A 22,521-nucleotide genomic window follows, 5' to 3' on the forward strand; every position below is an offset into this window, starting at 1 on the left:
ACAAGGAATGCTTACACTACTTTTTTACGATTTTCCTTTCTCCTAAATAAATGCAATGAAAATATATTGTATGAAACACAAAATGGAGTTTCCCCAAAGCTTTGCGAGAACTATATTTTCATCCAACTCAAGGTGTCCCGGGATTAAACTCAGTCCTTATATTCGCTTTCCTGTAATTCAACCAGCTAATGCGATACTACGATTTCATTATGTGCGCATGTATATGCGATTAAAGTACATATATATTATAGCGGACTTGGTGTAACGTTTTCACACAATCAAATGCCGTAGTAAGATGAAATGTGTCTTTCTCTGAGGAAATTTTGAGAGGCACATTGGTCCACACACAGCACAAAGGAAGGCAGCCAAAGCTCTACGTTACAACTACTGTTAGCATTGACACCGGGACGACAAACGATACATTTAACAAAAGCGTAACTTGGCGAGCAAGCTGACGGTTGCTATACAGCTTGTCTGCTTCGCCCGCTTTCATTTTACGGTCAGTAATCATGGAAGGCAAAATATCACAGGAGGATCCTTTAATAGTTTGCTCATACCAGCCGCACTTCTAATAGCTAAATGTGCTAGCTAAGTTAGCATAGCGTTTGGGTACGTTCGTTTTCGTACATTGTATGTGTAACTTAGGTTAATGGAATAACGTCGCTATCCACTTATGGTTTTCTGACTCTAAAATGACGTTTCCTTAATGTTATGTAGCTACCACACAAACGAGCATGTTACTCCAAAAGTAGCATTGGTATATATTTTTGATGAGTGAAAGCAATAAGGCTAACTTAGCTTATTACTAAGTAACTGGCTAGCTTCAGTCAGACACTGGCCTTTCTTCTCGGTAGCACAACAATGCTGAGTTTATCAATAACATTACGTCTCTTTTTATGCTCTACAGCTGCATAAACTTCCCTTGACCTCAAGTCGGCAAAAGTCTACCGATAACGTCTGCTATTATAACTCTGAACTCGGGACAGCCGCTTTAAGAACCGGCGCAGCCCGTCGTCAATAACATGCGCTCCTAGGAGAGGTCTGCCTAGATCGCGTCTTGTTATAAACCAACTGCCGATGTGTCGCTTTGCTTTTCCACAATATCCTCGAATTAGACTTACCGTTACTGTGTTACTTGATCTCAACCCAAACCCCGAGCACACTGGCTGATTTTGAACGAACACTCGCGTCAAAGAAAACAGAAATAAGGAATTTTTATCCAACTTATTCTTCTTAGTTGTTTTCTCCACTTCCTGATTGAGAGGGTGCCATTTTGAATAGCGAGAAAATAATCCGTCGCTGTCGTCACGGCGCGCGCAGTGGCGCTTGTTGATCAACCATAAATACTTCAGCATAGTAGTGTTTGCACACACGAACCAATGCCTCAGCTTAGACTGAACCATATCCTTCAAGATTTTACATCGACTTTACCCTGTTAAAGAAGTGTTGGAAAGATTTAAGCTTAAGATAGACTCTACCTGTGTTTTTTTTTGCAATTCAGATAGATAAACAATATTTCATTTGTTTTGTTTTAATATCAACTATATAATTCAGCTGCTGATCATTCTTGGTAAATTACGCATCCACAAATCTAAATGGTCTGGCTGCAAACTTGCTTTCATCGGTTTATGGTTGAATTTAAACAGCAACTTATTGCACTTTAATCGAAAATGTGAAGAACAAAAAAACTACATATGCTTTCATATTTTAAAGGAGGTAACCTACATTTTATTTGAACTCTGAAAGGACTCACAAATGATTAACTTTGGACTCATCTGGCTTGTACAAAGTTGCTTTTCACTGTTTTACTGTTTTAGTATGACAATTGTTATTGTACCTTTTTGTTGTAAATAAAGAAACTTTGGGGGGGGGGGGAAGTTAGACTAAATAAATAAGATGGCAGATTAAAGATAGTGATGATAACTGATGATAATAATAATGCTTTTAATAATAATAATTATAGGCCTAGTTATGACAACAATAATAATAATAATAACAATAATAATAATAATAAGAGGAATATTTACCCCTAAAAGGCCTCATATTCAATCCATAAACTGTGTATTTAATAAATAAAATACTAATGAATCAGATTCAATGCAATGTACATCTGTAAGCCTACAATGTCAGTTATACTGATAACTGATACTCAGTTATACTCTACAAATGCAGATTTAGGTAAATTGAATTTACATTGGTTTATAGTCTGACTGGAATAAGTTAGTATCCGTTTCTGACATCATTTTGCTTACTTAAAAATGTTGGCTGCTTTCAGTCATGCTACGACTGTTCCTTTATTTATTTATAGATTGATCATTTCTCTTTTGATTGTGTCTAGTCTAAGGTTGTAACTCTTCTTTTTTTCTTTTTCTTATTTAGTTTGTTGTTTGTTTTGTCATTGATGTGTTATATAGCCTATTGTAATGTTCTGTTTTCCATTTGTTTTGTGAGTGTTTGTTTGGGACCCCCTTGAAAACAAGATGATACATCTCAAGGGGTTTGTCCTGATATAATAAATTAACCCTAACCCTCTGACATAAGGATCCACCACTTTGGTCCAGACTTGAAATATCTCAACACCCACTGGATGGATTTCCATGAAATTTTGCAAAGATGTCTGTGGTCCTCAGAGGATGAATCATACTGACGTTGGTGTTCCCCTGACTTTACCTCTAGTGCCACCAGGAGGTTGATGTTGCATTCAGAGTGAAATATTGTGACAAGAATGCCAAGCAATTCTCCAACAATATCCAAGGCCTTTAGGAGATAAATAATCATGCCTTTGGTGATCCCCTCACTTTTTATGTAGCGCCACCAGCAGATCAAAGTTTTCACTTAATCAGTGAAATATCTCAAAATCTACTTTATGCATTGGCACTTTTTTTTTTTTTACAGACATCCATGGTTGTCAAACAATGCATTCAATTAACTTTGGTGATCCCCTGACTTTTTATCCTAGCACACAGTATGAGGTTGACATATCTGTCTTTTATTGAAATATCTCATAAGCTATTGGCTGGATTGTATGTGAGCATGATAGCATTCTGATGTTAGCATTCAGCACAAAGCACCACTGTACCAAAGTAGCTACAGCCTAGCTGTCTTGTTACTATACTGTTTGTGCAAATTTGTATAGCCCATCAAATGACAGAAATTTAAATTTAATTTAAATTTAAAAAGCATACTTAAACTAATAGGCCTTTTCAACAAAAGTGGCCCATGTCTATAAACAAACCCATGACACAGTAAACCATCATTATGCCTACATGTATCTGCCTTCACCTTTTTGTAGAACACCTAAGACTGCAACACTGTTAAAATTGGACATTTAAGTTGAGAGTCCATTTATTTTTGTTTCTGGTTTCAACTGAAGATAAATGTTTGCACAGGAGAAACCATACTAAAAATATTTAGGCACAACACTACTGAATAATTAAAACCTTACTTTTTCTTAGTTAATGTACTAGTGTTTTTCTTTAGCTAATTTTAATCATTTGGAGATTTTGCAGTTGTTTTCTCTCTTACTTTAAGAGGCCACAGGCCTAATTTAGCACACACGATGTAAAATACTACTGTGGCTTTTTACTAGCGACTACAACTTCTACTACCACTACTACTACTAATGATGATGATGATAATGATAAATAACTAATAACCAACTAATGTTGCAAACTATTCACTGGGTAAAAACAGCGATGACTCAGCAGAAAAAAACATTGCACAATTGCTTAAAACAGCACAAGGCCAGAATAATACAAAGACAGTAAACAAAACAATATAGACTAAAAGCTTAAAAGTTTAAAACAATAAGTTATTGAAATAAAAAGTATAATAAGAATGGCTCACAAATATCTTTAGCATACAAACACATTTGGATGCTATGTTTTTATACGCTTAACCTGCCTACATATGTTTTTTTGGCTGTATAACTCTCAGTGCAATTGAAACAAAATATGTTTTGAGATCGTTTTATACATGCTGTTTTATTAGATTACTTGGACTACTTCCCTGCATGCAGTTATTGCTTAAAAGCATATATCATTTTAGATGTTAAATGAAGTACATGCTCATCCTCCTCTGGCAGCTCGCTGTCTCATTTTGGCATCCATCTGTCCATTCTACGTTATTGAACGACAGAGCTGGAAGAGCTCCAGTTGTTTCCAGCAAACACACTGCCACTGCTTTCCTGGTATAACAGTCACCTCTTTTCCCAACAAAGGAGGGTGGTGGCAAATAACAGTATGTGTGTGTGTTTGTGTGTGTGTGTGTGATTGTGCGTGTGTGTGTTTGTGTTGAAATTCAAGGTAGCATTCATGAAAGATACCGGTAAGGCTGTCCTTTGTCTTCGCTGTCTGATATTGTTGTATTGTCCTGCCTCAGCAAGGTGGTGGTTGACGATACAGGATGTAAAAGCAGGATAAATGCATCCTGGCACATTTTATTTACACATTTGTCATGCATGGTAGCTCATCACTGCAGATAGCTTCAGCAGCTTCACTGTCAAGGTTGGTTCAACACAACAACAGTAGATACCTGTGTTGTAACAATTCCTAACACAATGGTAATGGTGGTGAATTATGACAATATTTGAATCTTTTCAACATAAAGTATATCTTATGTCTAACTAACTGCAGTTCCACAGCTTTTGTTTCCATGTTGGCAGGTGCTGCTCTTTATGTTTGAATTTAGCGCACCCTACTGGACTCATTCTGCAAACACACGGTTTGAAATGAGCTGGATTTTGGGGTCATGGCTATTTAAGCAAAGTAATCGAAGAATATGCATGGCAAGCTGCCGTTCCGTCAGCTGAGCAACAGCACATAAAGCACAGCCATTGCACACAGGAGGATTTGTCTTCATTGAGTGATTTCGATCATGATTAGAGAAAGCACTGTGAAATATTTCCACTTCCTGTTGGTATCTTTACTGCCAGCTATGTTACAGCCTGATGGTCTGCAGTCTGTTCCTGACAGAACTGCAGGAATAATATGACTATTTTCTGACGTTTTTGACTATAGCTGCTGTGCATTGTGATTCTTAAGCAAAGTACACACACTCTTAATTCAGAGTTCATGCCAAAAGACATATCGATGACCGAAGAGCAAAACCTATCTGAAAAATGCACTTTTTTGAGAGAACTTGTTTAAAAAAAACTTTATTACTATTACGATATTGTTAACACATAATATAGTAATATAGTCCAAAAACAGTGTATTGTGTATTGGGTATCCTTAACAAATAGCATTCTGCAGAAAACAACAAGTTTTTTTTAGTTTTCTCAAAAAAAGTGCATTTTTCAGATAGGAGGTTTTGTTCTTCGGCCATCGATATCAAAGACACCTCCTTTCCCATACAATGAATGAATGAATGAGTGAATGAATGAATGAATGAATGAATGAATGAATGTGAATGAGCTTTGTAGAGGAAGCAAAAATGTATTTGTTACAAAACTCACACTGGTCAGTTTCAAATATGGAAAAGTGACCAATCTGTTTTTGTTGGGCTTTTTTGGACCAACCGAAATTTTAAAAATGTCTTTTGATATGAGACCATTTTCATAGATTTCATGTCAGGAAGTTTCCACTTTTGCCGAATGGAAGAATCAGATGAAGAAAGAGGAAAAAAAGAGATCAGTTGCTAAGACAACTTCAGCCACTGACCCCCAAAAGATATTGTAGAACTGTCACATCCATAACATTGTTAGTATTTATAATGTATGTATGTTCACCAAAATTGAACACATTACACAACTCCTCTCCAACAGTCTGCAGTTTGTGACTATCTTGCTCTACCCTGATGAAGGTAAGATAGCCAAAAACCTTTGGAGTGAGAAGTGTGGTATGGAAAAGAATTAAAAGAGTTGCACAATCCAGCCAGCAAACAATGCACAGTGCACACGTTTCATAAAACACTACATTAAGTAGTCTGTGGAGCACAAATCAGTATATGTTGAAAGTGTGGTGCTGTATAAAGTGGAATGTCGGCCTATTCTCTAATACGACTTATGTAAATCTCTGACAAAACCAAATTGCATAACTTTTCCCCCAAAAGCTTCTTTGTCTCCAGTTCATTATTTTCTCAGTAAAGGCCATGTCTGCCTCAGGCCAGCTGTAATTTGATTAATCCACAGAAAGGGTAGCCAGACGGTAAGAGCCTGCTCTGCTTCTTTTCCATTTTGGTCACAATTGCAGATCTCATTTGGATTTTATTTCACAGCATTCATGTAATGTAATTTTACTTAAAATATTTATTTTATTTGTTGCAGTGACTATAAATACATTGATGTGTTGGCATCATTTTAATATTGATGTGATCAAATATTTTCAGCATTTCTATTACTGGAACAGATTATTATGTATTGAAAACTGTTTGATGTGTTGTATTTTCAGCAGTGCTGTGGATTCTGCAGAGAGACGGATCGAACAGCTTTTGAAGAGATGGAGACTTTAGTTTTTTTGTTTTCATTTTCTGCCCTTGGCATTCTTTATGCCATGAACACCATCCCTGAATTTCAAGAGTAAGTTATAACATTAATTTATTTCTAATTGCTTGTGTCTAGAGCCTGTGTATATTCATGAAGTTTAAAATTTTAAATGTTTTTTTGTGTGGGGAGCTGTAAATGATTGCTATAAAATATTTATCATTAAATAATCAGAACAAGTACAATAGTTATAGAACTATACTGACTGGTTTTATTAATATGCATTTGAATCTATTACAATTATTATAGAATTACAAGAATATAAATGTATAATTGTGCAGGTGATGCTTACTGTATAATGCTTACGGTATATTTTACCACCACTAGAGGACTCTGTCAGCTCAAAACTCAAAGCATATTTCTCTGCGAAACCACCTAAGAAATCATTGACCATGTTGCGCACTACTAATCCCAGGAGTTCAGATTTTGAGTGTATTTTGCAACTGAAATGATGAAACCTGAGATTTTGTTAAGGGGCAGGAGAATAAATAGGGAGCACAAAGAAGAAAGTAATGAATTTTTTCAGATAACCTGATATGAAGTAGGAGATAATTATTTTGCTAAGTAGTAAAGAATTGTTTTCTTATTCAAGGTTATCAATTTTGCCTTTAAACACACCATAGTAACATCTCCAGTCCATCATTGTATACTGCACCAATTGGCTCAATAGACAAAGCCAGAGGTAAAACACATGTTGCACTACTCCCTCACACTTTAACTGCAAGATATTCTTCATATTCCGGCAGACTTTTTATACTCCTCGTGTGTGGATATCTCTGCTGGCTCTTTTTTTTTTTTTTGAGTGTGTGGACATTGACAATCAATACAGACTGCACAGAAGAGTTTGATAAATTGCTCTTGATATACAATATGCCTCGTGCTCTTCCACTCTGCAAACAAACAGTATTGTGTGCATAAATCTTCCTGTACTGTTGAATTGGAGAGGCAGCAAGGGAGCTTCCCTTTGCTCTGGCAGCATTTGTTTTCCTTCTGTGAGCACGCACCGCGAGTTTCAGAGGATGTGATGTTGTTTACTGGGAGATACCTTGAGCACATTAATCTTTTCCATTGCAAGGCAGTGGTACCTTTGACCAGTAAACATGGATGGCAGTGCTGAACTAACATGGCCTCAGCTTGCTGCTTCCTACACCTCTGCCAGTGATTGATTAAGCCTTTCTAAAGCTTTGCTTTTAAAACCACTGGTAGGCACATCACCATGCAGCAGTATGAGATGTGAAATATTTCAGTATAACAAAGGAGAGTTGTCTTATATAAATAAATATAAAATAATATGCAATACTGTCATTTGGATACTCTGATTAGACTATCAAGTAAAGAAGGTTTTATAAATATTGGATATTACAAAACAAGCAGTCCAATACATTTGATACATTGAACAAAAGACATTATCTTGAAAAGTATGTTTTGTACTGTAAATGGTTTATCAGAACAATGTCAGCAACACAGAATGAGAATGATCTTGCCAAATGTCAGGGAAATTGGGAAATTCAATATGAGGTTACAACTTTATGAGGTACTTTTGTTTTTCTTTTAAAAGCAACCCGAGGTGGGAGGCGATCAGGAGGGTAAATTCAATGTGACACCGCCATCTCACCAGGAATCTCCAGCCACACAAATTACCACACCAGCAGTGTCTTCGCTCTCTGTGGCCGCAGTGCATCTATCACACAGATTTTCCCTCACACTTCAGTATTATTTCTCCCAGTGCTAACTCTTGGTATTGTGTGATTATCATTCTCTCTGACTCCCCATTCATCATCATTTACTAATTTAGCACTGCAGAGAAGACTGGCACAACTTCCGTGGGAGAAAATAATTAGTCAAGAGAATGAAGCAGAAAATGAGAGGGAGATTGGTGTCTAAGAGTGCAGCACATCAGCAGTTCGGTTGTGTTGAAAACATGAACAATGTGTTATTATTTTTCATGGATAACAGTGAAATTTTCTCGGTTTCCACAGGCCTTATGTGATCCTGGAGATTGGCGTTGCTGTTTTGGTGGTTGTGTTTCTGTTCTACTTCCTCATCACTCGTGGCAACCCACCCAAAGACGTCTTATTCTTTGGTAATTACCACAACTATGTGCATTTCCCAACTTCCTTGCAATATATTTCCAAATAACTTCAAAGGTTAATGACTACTCTGCATTGTGTAGGAGCCAATTCTAACTCCCACAAAAGGATTTCCAAAGCTTTCACTCGCTACTCACTGTGCTTGAGTGAAAACATGAATTGTTTTCGTTGTGATTTCACCTGATATGTTGAAAGCTGCTTAGACTGGTCAGGATCATGAAGCTTAGTCAGACTTTTCTAAGGCATGACTGACCCAAACCCTCTGCAGGCTGAGTTGGTCTTCACGGCACTTGCACTTACTTAACCTTTTTGCTATTCTTTTGAGACTGAGTCCTTGACTGACCTTGAAGCAAAAGGCACAACTATTAGAAAATGGGCATACAGACTTCACACTCACTGCTCCTGTATAAAACCATTCTGACACCACAGCTGACTTGACCTGAATACCATCAAGACTTTTATTTCAGTTTGGTCATGTGGCAGATTGCCTCCTCTTTATTTTTAGCAGCTTGTGAACCTTTCATACACCCTTAATTAAGCTGTTCCACTGTGATTTGTGTCATATTGTGCCTTGCTATGTGTATAGCTATCGGTCAAACTATGTTCTCCATTTCTAGCCAAGGGTTTCCCCTCAAACACACCCCTGCAGCTGATGCCAGGGGCTATGCTAGTGGGACCGAAACGAGGGTATATCAGTAGTAGGCGCCCAAGGCAATGCTGGTGTTGTGCATGAGAACCACAACAATGGGGGCAAAGCTGTGGCAGGCTCTTCTCAATGATGGAGAGCCATAATCCCCCTGCTATCTTACCTGTTAGATGTCAGCGATAAACCTGGATGCCCCAAGGATTACACAGACACCGGTACACAAGAGAGACAAAATGTGTGTTTGTGTACCATGAGTGCTGCTGTCTACGTATGTGTGTGCAGGATGTGCATGTGTGTGCAAAGAGTGTGTGAAGGACAGATAGGGAGGATGTGTTAGAGCGTTTTAAGCCGTGGTATCTGCAGAGAGACGCCTGTGTCACAACACACAGTGATTCCCTTTACAATGACATTCTGCAATGTCCAGGCAGCAAATCATTGTAAAGCCTTTTACAGCTGTTTTCTGTGAACTGATTCCAACTGTAAATCATGGATGTGAGCTTTATCCAACTTCCTAACATTTATGTGTGGATGCTCCTTTTTATGAATGCTCTGTTTCTCTTCATCTCAGTGAAGGTCTTCATCTCATTAAGGTCTGTCACAACTCCCCAACCGGTGTGTGTAACCATGCTTGAGGGGTTCATTCCCTCATGCTGTTTACCCCGCATGCTGAGTCTGCCATTGTGAATGTACGCAGTGCAGTTGTTACCAGAATTAATCAGTCTAGACAACATTTTTCCAGTTATCAACAGTCCAGTGCACAAGAACCTTTAACAGTTTAACGTGGACAGGAAAGGTACCCTGTGTGTGCCCAAGCGGATTATATAGTAATATAGTAATATTAACTTCAGTGTTGTACTGCAGACAATAATAATAATACTATATTTTATCCATAAAGTGCTTTTCAAGGTACTCAAAGATGCTTTACATAATTTAAAGAATCCCAAAGAACACACTAAGCAAAAAAGTAGCACACATCATTAATCACAGCAGTTCTAAAAAGGTGAGTTTCGATCAGTGTTTTGAACATACACAGATCGGTGCATTCGTGGATGTGTTTGGGGAGAGAGTTCCAGAGGGAGGGGACAGCTATGGAGAAAGTTCTGTCACCCCAAATCCGGTGCTTGGTTCATAATGAGACAAGGAGACAAGAGGTTGGCGTAGTACAAGTATTTGTTATGGTTTTAGCCACCTGATATCTCTCAGTCTCCGGTCTGCTGTAGACATTGTATTGGTGAGGTGTCTTGAGTTGTGGTCCATTTAATGTTCTCCTATATTGCCTTCAAAAAGCAGATCAACGACTTTGGTGATGCTCAAACCTGACCTCCTGGCACACACAGTCACGACCTTTTCAGAGCCTGTTGGATTATACCTAAAATGCCCAATTTGTAGTCCAGTCTTTTGTATAAAAAGTCTGTAAATCTGGAAATGAACATGCACATACATGTAATTGGTTCGGGAGGGAATGCTTTTACCACAAGGGTGATATTTCTCTTATTTTTGTGCCTGAGTGTGGGAATAAAGTAACATTTTTGGCTCTTGAATTTCTTGCAAAAAGCCTACAAGGAGTGGAACAATTGATAAAAGAGTCTGACAGACATTTTAGTTTAGGGTATTAGTAAGGCCCACATGTCACTCATGTTTGTGTAGCTCCACACTTAAAATTCTGTCTTGTGGACATGGCCTTTCAGCTCTGCTGGGCTCTTAACCTGAGGATAAGAGAAGGCTGCTCACCATGGACTCAATATAAATATGCCTCCAGCCTATCTCAATGCTCAAGACTTAATTTGCTCCACATGCAGTCCCATAAATCAATGACAAGCCACTTGAAGAAAAATATTTTCAACTCAAAAATGGTGACTACATAAGGTGGAAGAGGCAGACAAACTGGGGGTGAGAGAGAAGTTCACAAGGTTTTGGCATGCTTTGCATAAACTGTGCTGTATGTGTAAGCATTTTTCAAAGTGAGGAAACAAAGTAGATTGAGTAATTACATTAAACTTTCAGTATTGCAGTGGTTTCTGAATGACGTTTGTTCAAAGCTGACAAAGCTGCTTAACATGTCATGAGTCTGTAGTTGATAATTCACTTTGGCAGTCTCCCCCAACACAGACAGACACACCGACACACACACACACACACACACACACACACACACACACACGAGACAAAATTACATTTAAAATGAACAAAACAATTGTCAAGTTCAGTGTCAAGTAGATGTTGTTACCCCACTGATCTTTCCTTTGCTTTGCAGTTTTTGCTGAATTTTCCTTTACTTGTGTCATTGACCTGGTGAGTGCCTTGGAGTACGATGGCATTATCTCTGGCTTTATGGAATTCTATCAGAAGACGGTAAGTTTCTCATTGTCACATCTAAAATTCTGATGATAATTCGCACTAAGACAAGAATGTCTGAGCCTGGGCTTAAAACACTTTTGAAAGATTATACAGGCTATGCAGAAAGCTCCATGTTAAGCCACTGTCATTAGTACACTGTATGCTGCACAGTATTTGCACATGTAATGTCTGTGTTTCAGGGTGAGCCTTACCTGGGGACAGCCTATGCCATCATGATGTGTTACTGGGATGGAATAGCACACTTTATCATGTACCTGGCGATGATCAGCAGGATAACAGACAGGTGGGTGTCAGATCAAGTCATGTCAAGCTCATTTATCTTATTCTCCATCACAAAATGCCTGCTACATAGAGAAACAAGCACAAAGAGCTCTGCAGTACCTCATACCAACAAGCAATCAACTAAGAATGTTGTGTGGGAAAACTGTGCAGGAGAACATTGCAGTACAGAGATTGAAGTACATACAGTACACGATGAGCTTCAGACCCATTATTCTTTATGGATTTTAGTTTTTCTGAAAGAAACTATAATACAGTGGAGCAAATGGTGCATTTCACCTCCGAGATTCATGGGGTGCATTAAAATCCACACAATGGACTGAAACAGTATTTTTCAAAAAAGAGTGGGTCCTCTAGAGTGAGTCTGTCATAAAGTGCAGTCATTGAGTTCAAGATTTCAGAGCTAGCCCTGCCGCAGGGCAGGTGCTATCATGGAAATGAGACCCTCTTTTAAACAGTGTCAACCTTTTACCACTGGAAGAAGTTTTGCTGGGCTTTGTATTACACAAAATATACAGTATATGATAGTTTTATAAGATACCACCTTAGAGCTGGGTGTTACCTTAATTACCTTAACTCATCAACATCTTGTAGTTTATCATATTACCTTTCATCTTGCCTGCTATCATCATCTTTAAACTTATATAATCCCTCTTGTTTTTTTGGATTTCTCTCCCAGGAAAGCTTACCGTACGCTGGGCTTGTTCTGGGCTGGCTCTTTGTGTGCCAACATGAGTGTGTTTATTGCCGGGATAGTGGCAGGTGAGCCTCATACTCTATTTCCCCTCTACCAGTCCCGCGATGACAAGCTTTAATCAAGTGAACATCTGCACTGCCGTGTACCATCAGTGTCACAGTTCAGCCTGCCAACACAACACACACTTGCCCCATGTCTCGCTTGCCGTCACAACCCACAGAACAAAGAAAACAGACCTAAAGCATCTGTTGTTGCCATTTCAAACTGCATACATAAGTGTCACAAGATCAAACTTGTCTACAGGCGACATGTTGTTCTCTCTGTTGTGTTATCATAGACATAGTGTATGCTTTTTGTTAAAGTGCCCCATAGAGGTTTTATTTGAAAGTTTAATTACTGATTTATGTTGCAATGTTTGTATGGGTGAGTGCAAAGTCAATATCTTTTTTTTTGGCAGGTAAATATGGGTCAGAGATCCGTCCAGCCTTCTGGCTCAACTTCCTCTTCCTTTTGATGCCTGTACTGGGAGCAGTCACACTGTTCACAAGGCCCAAGGACAGACCACTAATCGGTGGATACAATGTAAGTCTAATGCATGAATGGTTAGACCTTGACATGAATGCAGAGAGGTTTAGAGCAGCGTTTTCTGAATGTTTTTTAATCAAAATTCATCAAAATACAAATGTTATCCTTGACCCAGTTTGTGAAAGGTGATGCAGAGCAGCCAATTAAGTATATCATATATTTTTTATGAGTTGCTGTAATTTCCATTGGTGGGGTCAGCCTGATAGTGAGCATGTAGTGTGCTCACATAAGTCTGGAAGAAGATAACCAGGGTTGTGGAGCAACACATTTCAGTTATTATGCTCTACTTCTGAATACTTGTGATTTATCTTTCCTATCACATGATCCAGTAATTGGCCTGAGTCTTAAAGGGGAACCACATAAATTTTACACATCAAAGTCTGTTTACAGATTATGGAAGAGTACTACTGCATATGTGAAAATGTTGTATAAAACCTTTTGTGGCTCTAGAAGAAGCTGCATGAAATCTGATAAATTGCCTCAAGTTATGTAAGGATGTAGGCAAAGTTGGTTGGGGCTAAAGACTACAAGTTTGAAACTGAAAAAAATCTGGAGGTGTTAGAAAGAAGGGACATTACCAGACCTCTGTAGCTCACTCCTAACACCAGAATCTCTAGCCAAACTGTTTGTAGTTGAGTTGCAATGTGGGTAATGTAGGCTCCAGGTTTTCACAAGGAGGAAGAATATATGGGACTAAAAAGACAATATTTCTAGTTCTGCTGCATCAATTTGAATCCTTTAAAAAACAACTGCCCATTGTGAGTCTGACAATGTGACAGGAGTGCACTGCTAAATTGGTGGAGTACTCTTTTAAGGGTATAACAAACAGTAGCTGACTGTCAAACACAAAATCATCTTGAATGGAGGACTGTTACATTCTTGGCCTTTGCAATCAAACAAACCCAAACTCAAGCTAGCTTGGTCTTGAATTTGTCTTGGACAGAAGAGATCTTGATGTACAGTATGTAGTATAAAAACCCAGAGAGAAAAGCTTAATGCTCCTCCACTGTGCAAAAACACAGGTCTCTTGAACATATGCTATGAAACCTCGACCTTGATTAACCACCTCTGTGTGCTGGAATCTCTCCACAGGCTATGCATGTTCAGACCATGAAGCTGATCTGGCGCCCCATGGATCTGATCCTGGTGGTGCTCCTGTTAGCTGCCATGGCCTTCACCATCCTCAGAGGCTTGGTAAGTGAGGCAGACTGAACAATCACATTCATGTTATGGATATGGAGTTCAGGGCGAGGCTCTAATAGTAGTTTTAAAAGTCTTTTAGCCTGCAGAATAGATTGTCCGGGGAGTGTCAAAGATTCATACGGGATTTATTATTTTTGCTTTTACAGGCAATTCATTGAACTAATTGAGACACATGGGAGCGTTATGTGTTTATGCTCTAATAAGGATCTTGCTTAAAAGCCTAGGGCAATGATGTATGGATTATTTATTTTAACATAACTATTGTGTTACATATTTCATATTCTAATTAGATTGCATAATATAATGAACATACTTCTGTGTTTACTGTAAGTGTTTGTGTGCACATTCATTTTTTATTCAGACTGTCAGACAGATGTTCACATTTATGGTAATTGTGGTGTCCTACTGTATTATAATATTATAATGTGTTTCTGTTATTCACCCTCTGTAGGTGGCTCTGGATTCTCCACTAGAAGCCTGTTCTGTCTACTTGAAGCATTATGAACCCTACCTGAAGGATCCCGTGGGCTACCCCAGAGTTATGGTGGGTCCTTTTGTCTCCGTCTGTCTTTACACTCCACCTCTGTATCTGCTGCAGCAGCTCCTGAAAGCTCCTCTCCAGCCTGTTTTAAATAACCGACCACATAATGATGCTCTGCTTACATGGATATCACTCTGAGTGCGTTCTTATCACCTCCACTCTTTGCGCTCGCAGCTGATTAAAGAGACATTTATCATCATTACAGCAACAATAAGCGAGGGTTTAGGCGACAGCGCATCTTGTCTCTTTCATTTGTTTAAGATGGATAACAGATTATTACTGTGACTGACGGTGGGTGCACTCTCCTTTTTATTTTCCTCTTCTGACCCTCCACGTCTCTGAGTTTTGTTGTGTTTTGTTCGGCGCACACTGCTTTGTCAATAGGTTATCCAAAGACCTTGTAGGGGCTGCAGTCCAGGCACAATTGCAAGTCATTGATCAGACAGACGAACCGCATGCTGAGAACTTGATAAGCTAATCCCTCGCCCAAAGCCCCCCATCAGTATCTCGCTGGGTGGGAGGAGTGTGTGTGTGCAGCATGTGAAAGTATGTCTTGGTTAGCAGCCTTTGCAAATCTGTGTTTGTGTGTGTGGGTATGTATGTGTGCATGTGTGAAGAAATGGAATGAAGTTTGATTTGTTGCAGAGGGTTACACTGTTTTTTTCACTAACTGACCTCTTTATTCATTGATGATGATGAACGATATGTGACAGATTACTGTGGCAGCACTAAAAAGACATTTTAACAAAAGACTGAAGGGCATATATGATTGGCTTTCAGGCCTTGGGCTGAACTCATTAGAATTCATTTCAACCTCAGACTGAGAATGAAAAGAAACCATTCAGTGGTATAATTTGAGGGTTTTATAAAGTGGGAAACTGGCTTTCATGCGCCAAATATTTTAAGTTGAAGGTCAAGACAGTCTCTGTAATGACCCCTGTGTGGAAGAAGTAATTTGTGCTGAGGACGCAACTATGTGTTTGAGAGAGTGCAAGCTGGGAAGTACCAATGTGCTCAAGCACTGTACTTAAGAACAATTTTGAGATATTGAAACTTTATTCAAGTATTTCTATTTTTTGAGAGCTGAAGAGACTGTTTGCTGCTTTTTACTCTACTACATTTATTCGGTGGCTGCAATTACTAGTTACAATATATTGCAGATTAAATTGTTACATTCAACATGATGAAAAAGTTAAAACTGATACACTGTTATATTTAAACTAACAGCATGATGAAGTAGCTGGGCCTAGCAAAATGTGGACCATCAACATTAAAATACTGTTTACTCTTGAAAACATTTTTGATTTATCACTCTAGAAGGACCAAAGCCGTGTACTGTCACTTCTTTCATTGCTATACTTAAACTTTTACTTAAAATTTGAATGCAGTTTTACTTATAAATTTGTATTTTTCCACTGTAGTTTTACACGTTATTTTGAGGATGTACTATATGTATTTGTATTTTCAGCTTTAAGCAGCCTTCTTCTGTATTCAGGATGAGTAGGTGAAGTGCAGTATAGGCCAGAGGAGAATGAGGACATACTGCATTAATTGTCTGTGGGAGTGTTAGGGCCTGACAACAAAATAGACAAGTCAAGTCTTTCTACACTCACTATATCTAGGATCCATACTTATTAATATACACGTACAACTCACTGTGAAATGTAGAGCATACAGAATTAATGTAAGTTGTTACGTACCGATTCAAGTCATTCAAAATCAGGAAAATCTGGTCGGAGATTTTCAGCTTTGCAAGAAATAATCAGGAGACGAGGCAAGCATGTGCTGGGCAATAAATGTTGCATTTGTTTTTATAGATGCTGCACTTGTTCTTCTATGGACTACCCCTGATGGGTGCGTTTGTTTACGGTCTCCTCAAACCCGGGTGCACCTGGATGTCAGACTGGACCATGTTCTTAGCTGGAGCCATGATCCAGGTAACACCATGAAGACAAACAGTCAATAAGTGGAACCGTTTCTGAATACATAATTAAGGATCCAGGTGCTATGTACTGCAGTGGGTCCCTCTGACAGTTTGTTGCATTGCATGAAGTGATTGTGATAATTACTGGCTTCTGATTGATTCAGGATTTCATTATCTATTCGGCGCAAAGAGGTCTGACATATTACTGCAATTAAAGTCTTTGTAGTGAGCTCTCATCCTGTGAATAATTTCCTGTAGAAGCACTTTTTCTGTAATAAACAAGCTGCTGGTGCTTTTTCTTCATATTGTTCTGACAGAAAGATTGGAACCATGAGGAGAGGACACCCTTGATTAAAGCCTTGTATTAATGTCTACAAAAGGTTGCAGACTGCACTCACCCTGTCCTCTGAATAGCCAGCTTTCTAAGTCTGTGCATCTTCTCTCTCCAGTGCCAGTGGGCCCACATCGGGGGGTCCCTCCATCCCCGTACCACAGCTCCATATCGTATCCCAAATGAGGCTTTCTGGTGCGTGTTGACAGCTAACTTGCTCTACGCGGCCACTCCCATCCTGGTGGCCTTGCGGGTTCACAGTAACCCCTATTTCTTCCTGAAGATCGCCCCCTTTCCTGGGCAGACAGGTTTGCCAAACAGTGAGGAGAAAGATACCAAGTACAAAGAGAAATAGTCATTCTTAATTTTCCCTGACCTTTGAATTGAATTACTTATCAGATGATTCATGAAAAATGTGCCAAAATACAAATTATTTTACGCAAAACCTTTGGTTTTAGTCTTTATTTGTTTGTTTCCAAAGCTTAATTGCTTATGTTGTGCATAAACAGTGAACCAGCTGATATGTTAGTGAAGTTGGATGTATAGCAATGTTTGTCATATTTCATAGAACCTGTCCACTATTTCTTTCTGCTAATGATTGAGAAAAGATCATTGAGAGGAGATGAATGAGTATTAAAGCACATCAGAATATTAGACCCCTCCTTTACCTCTTGCATCAAGGAAACAGCATGCTGGTGGCTGAAACAGCAGGAGGTGTGATATATTGTGTTGTTGGGTAAGCAAGTTGCATGTTAAGATAATCATCATCAGGACAATTTGATGCTTGAACACCAGCAAGTCTTCCAAAAATGAGTTTACGATAAACACAAATCAACAGAAATGCACACACAGCAGACGGCAAACACACAGTAAGAGTAATATAATAAAAAGCAGATTGGTAAGCATCATGTTTCAAGCCTGTAAATACAAGATTAGTAATAATGTTATTTCACAGGCACTTTTATGTTTGTTTTCTGCTCTGTGTGCACATCACATCCATATTTTCACTGCAGCTGTATTTCATGTTGACACCAGCTTGCACCATAATAGGTATAAAAATACCAATCTTAAAACAGGAACATTAAAATTTGTGGTTTTAGATTGTGCACACATGCATTGCCCCTACACACTCTGTTCCTATACTGTACATCCATCCTAATAACTAGGTTAATGCATATGTGACCTGGTGTTTGGAGCATTTATATTATATGCAATCAAGAAGGTAATGTAAATAAAAACCTCAAGATGTCACACAAATATACACTATGTTCCACTGCCATATACTGTTTGACAGAGCCAGAGGAGCTTTAACAACCTGAACAGTCTTGAGGGGACCCCTACAAGACAGGAGGATGGAGCATGAATGAATTTGAGAAAGTGAATGGCATAACAAGGTCTATATTTTTCAGAGTATGCAGTTGAGGCAGAGAGAAGTTTAGCAACACCAACAAACTGTAACTTTTAGCCTGCCTCCAGCTACAACTGTAGTTATGCTGTATTTGTTTTGTTAATTCAACAGTAAACATGTCAATATACAATCAATTAAAAAAAAACGGAACCCCACAATATCAACAATAAAGCCACATCCTGTACTTTAATGACATTGTTTGCCAAGCACATTTGCTGCTGCAGGTTTTATTGACTCCTGGCTGGATTGGCGGTGTAATATTAGTTAATAAACCAGTAAAACCATATTGACTTTCACAGTCTTTCAAAGTTATGCTGCATTTTCTATTCATTCATATTGTTTTTTTTACTGATTAGTTTTCATAGCGGGTCATTAAAGCTTTTTAAATCTGAGTAGAGGAAAGGATATGATGCATACTTTAGTAAAGGCCCTGCACACACAGGTGATTTCACTCGACTGGCTGATTTGATGTCCTGGCAGGACTGTGTGGGTATATACAAGAGAGAGCAGAAGTCTAATGAGCCAAAAGTGAAAACACCAAGGTGTGCAGGGCCTTAAAATGCACTACAATTTAACCCAAGGTGTATATATTGTCTATATAGACATCTTGTAGCGTGTTATATAACTGTAATGTTTGGAAATGTCCACATGTCAGCCCACACACATGTGGAATTGACATGGAGGTTTGAGTAGGAGGGATGGGGGCATTTGGTTAATCCACAATAGGAATGCTATTTCTTATTCAATGCCACTGAAGCCACCACAGATCATTACTCAGAGCTGAGTGGCAAGGATGTGCCAACATGTGCAACAGAAGGTAATGTATACTTCAACAGCAGCTCTTGTCACTCACTCCCTCTGGTGAACACACACCACTGCTGTCGGCTGCCAGCCTATCTCTGTTTTTAAAAAAGACAGCTTTCGTTCTCAGTGTAAGTAGGAAAACAAGGCATGCCTCTGCCATTCTGCATTCTGTCTGTTCCTGTGTGCCCAAATTGCGAGCATTTCATCCTTTCTCTTCACACAGTCCTTGATCCTCTTTGTTTCTTTTCTGCTGAGTGATGCTGCTGTATGCTTGCTGTGTGTGGGTGGCCCGGTAAATAGTCTGTCACAGCTCTCATCATTGTCTTTTAAAAAGACATCAAATGAATGACTTTGGATTTGTCTATGTCTTTGTTTGTGAAAACAAACACACTCACATGACCACCAGACACTGTGGAAGAGATTTCTCCCGCATTAAATTTGGAGAAAGACTGTCAAGACCATTGTCAATACAGCCAGCACTATGAGTTCTGAGTGTGAAAAGCAGTAGACTAAAAAACAGCAGATTATGACCGCACCATGTAATGTAATTGACAAACACTGAATCTATCTGCCAAACCTTTACAATAATATGAAGCTTTGGATGCAGATCAGACATTTCAATGAACACAGCGTTCTCCTGACAGAGATAAAAGGGGTTATTTTCGTGGATAGATAAAGCTTTTTAAAACAGCAGTGTAACCCTTCTCTCCATCTCGACCTCATCAATAACAGTAGCCCACTCATAAGTAATTATCCCCCATACTTTGCTAAGCAATAGGCCAACAGAGAGAGAGAGGCAGACTCATTTAATTCACCCTTCATCAGCAGCTTTTTCATACTGACGTGTGGCATCCCTCCCGCTTGCACATGCTAGCAGTGCATTCTGCATGTGTGACAGAGGCTTTAAATCAAAATTGGCCGGTCTAAACAGCTCTGTAATCCTGTGATGGGAGTCACAAGGGATCTCTGCTGCAGATGTCTGCCCGCCTGTGCAGTCGACCCTGGAGAGAGCTGTGGAGCTGTAGCTCTGAAAAATACAACTTAACAGTTCACACTGCAGTGATGGAAGGATTACCGCCGGTGAGGCAGCACTTTATAATAAGAACATTAATGTTTTAAAGAATGCCCAACATTCAAAGTATTAATGCAAGACATATCATGAACTCATGAGGGCCCGCATTAATAAATAAGTGCCCATTTGGTTATGTATTAACTTTTTATTTAGTATATAAAACATAATGATTATTAACATAAAGTCATACAATTATTAACATATGGGATCAAATGAGCCACTTGTAAATGGGCAAAAATCCTATTGGTCAGCACTAGTTTGGCTTTCTGGAACACAGATTCCTCTTTTACAGAACAAACCAGGTGGATGGCTGCATCAGGTAGGTGTATGCACCAATAAACTCTCTGCAGTCAGTATGTTTACGTGTTGTACATGCATATTGAAATGTTATTCTATCTCATAGTCTAGTGGTAGGAACTACATTTGCATACATCAGTAGGAAACACTGAACATGTTTACTGTAACACTGAACCACTTGAAGCTGCATTCATTGATTTACCACTCCTGCCCCCCGTGCATCTCCAGAGAAAAACTGAACCCTAACCTGTCTTTATTGCACACTTTTATGCACTAGTGCACAAACAGTAAATAGTTGATTCCTACCACTAGCTGTTCTTTCTTTTTGATTTTACTCTGACATACTGGGTTTTCAAATCCTCAAAATCCAGCCTGCTGAACGGATGCTGATAGACATTTCATGCCCTTAGTTATGGTTGTTCTCAGTTCATTTTTTAAAATACATTTTGCCAGAGAAAACTGCCTCCCTCCCAGGTAACAGGTAATCTTAGAAAAATCCTCAGTGCTACAGCAATATTGGAAGAAAGTTGCCTGCAGTCCATTTCTCAAGTTGATTTGTAGGATGATGATCTCTCTCTGCTTTGTTCTAAAGTCCCTAAACTGGAGCAAATCTTTTTGCAAAGGCCTTGTCTCAATCCTGTAGACACAGCACTGAGAATATTTCTGCTTGTTTTAAAGGTAACCAATGCATCATTAGAGCTCAACTTAATTAACACACCAAATTGACTGTTAATGTGTTTGGAAGCATCCAGCTGTTGGTTCAAGCCCAGAAGCAAGCTGTCAATGTTAATGTTGTTGACCCTGAATATCAGGCTTCCACAAAGCATCACTTCATTGTCTATGGACTTAACAGATTTTTTCCTCTTTTTCTGCATCTCATGCTGAAAGGTCTGCGGTGCCCCGGGGAGAGCCTGGGCAGATGTCTCAAATTCTGAGAAATACTTTTGCAGTGCTGCCACGCAGGACTGCAGTAACTTAAGCTGATGCACAGCGGCTGACAGGTCTAGATCTTGTTGTACGAGACACTGCTAGTCAACTTGAATCTCAGCAGCACTGTAGGCATTAATGTAGCCATCAGTGCAGTTTCAGTGTTTTTTAAATTTGACACAAAGTGCAGCTGCCTCCTGCTGAGAGTCCTGTCTCTGCTCTTGTCAGCTGCTATCATCTCGATGGCCTCTCTTATCTTACCATCATTCTCATAGAAGGCTCTTGTAGAGTGCACCACACATCCATATGGTGCTTAAGACAGACTTCAATGTTAGACACGTCAAGTGATGCTGTTCGTAAACACCTTATTCCAAATCATAGGGCTACTGAAACTCAAAAACAGACTTGCCTGCCTGCTGGTTTTTGCAATATTTCCACCCACAAAATTCAGTAAATGTACTGCACAATCAATGTCAAGAATGAGAGAAACCTTCACTGTCCTGGGAGCTTGCAGACCATTGTAACTCCTGACATATTGGAAACATAATCGTATGACTTTCCACAGCAACTGGAGAGGTCTCGTCTTAGATCTGTAATCAATTTTCAGTACACACTCACCAATGCTGGACGCATGTCTATATGTTCAAAACAAAACATGGATCCACTGAATATCCTCCCCATTCATTCATTCATTCATTCTCCTTGTAATCGAATTTAGTCTCCTCTCTGGTATTGTTGTTGTGGTATTGTTGTAAACCACCTGGCCAGGCTAATTAATGTAATTATACATGTTAAGTTAAAGATATGAGTGTAAAGTCTTTATTCAATGAGTGTAAAGTCAATAAATTGTCATGACTTCATTATATGCCATTATGAAT

The 22,521-nt window shown here is 39.0% G+C and overlaps 2 protein-coding genes across 6 annotated transcripts in view; one reads left to right on the top strand and one right to left on the bottom strand.

The window, feature by feature from the left end:
• Window positions 1-1,323, bottom strand: part of si:ch73-63e15.2 (protein strawberry notch homolog 2) — a 69,396-nt gene extending 68,073 nt beyond the window's left edge. For 3 of the 5 annotated variants that reach the window (XM_042415669.1, XM_042415670.1, XM_042415667.1), the window contains exon 1: window positions 1,122-1,323. The gene's annotated coding sequence lies outside the window, so the exon portion shown is untranslated. The remainder of the gene's footprint in view (window positions 1-1,121) is intronic. The other 2 variants (XM_042415668.1, XM_042415666.1) reach the window with 1 other exon arrangement.
• Window positions 1,324-5,251: 3,928 nt separating this feature from the next.
• On the top strand, window positions 5,252-17,573 carry tm6sf2b (transmembrane 6 superfamily member 2b). The gene is made up of 11 exons (XM_042417427.1): window positions 5,252-6,146; window positions 6,390-6,517; window positions 8,461-8,564; window positions 11,472-11,569; window positions 11,755-11,858; window positions 12,534-12,616; window positions 13,009-13,133; window positions 14,229-14,330; window positions 14,791-14,883; window positions 16,698-16,817; window positions 17,254-17,573. The coding sequence occupies exons 2-11, from the start codon at window positions 6,438-6,440 to the stop codon at window positions 17,488-17,490; spliced, it is 1,146 nt and encodes a 381-aa protein (XP_042273361.1). The 5' UTR covers window positions 5,252-6,146; window positions 6,390-6,437; the 3' UTR covers window positions 17,491-17,573.
• Window positions 17,574-22,521: the final 4,948 nt, after the last annotated feature.

The sequence above is a fragment of the Thunnus maccoyii genome, chromosome 7 (assembly GCF_910596095.1).
Source record: "Thunnus maccoyii chromosome 7, fThuMac1.1, whole genome shotgun sequence".
NCBI lineage: Eukaryota > Metazoa > Chordata > Actinopteri > Scombriformes > Scombridae > Thunnus > Thunnus maccoyii.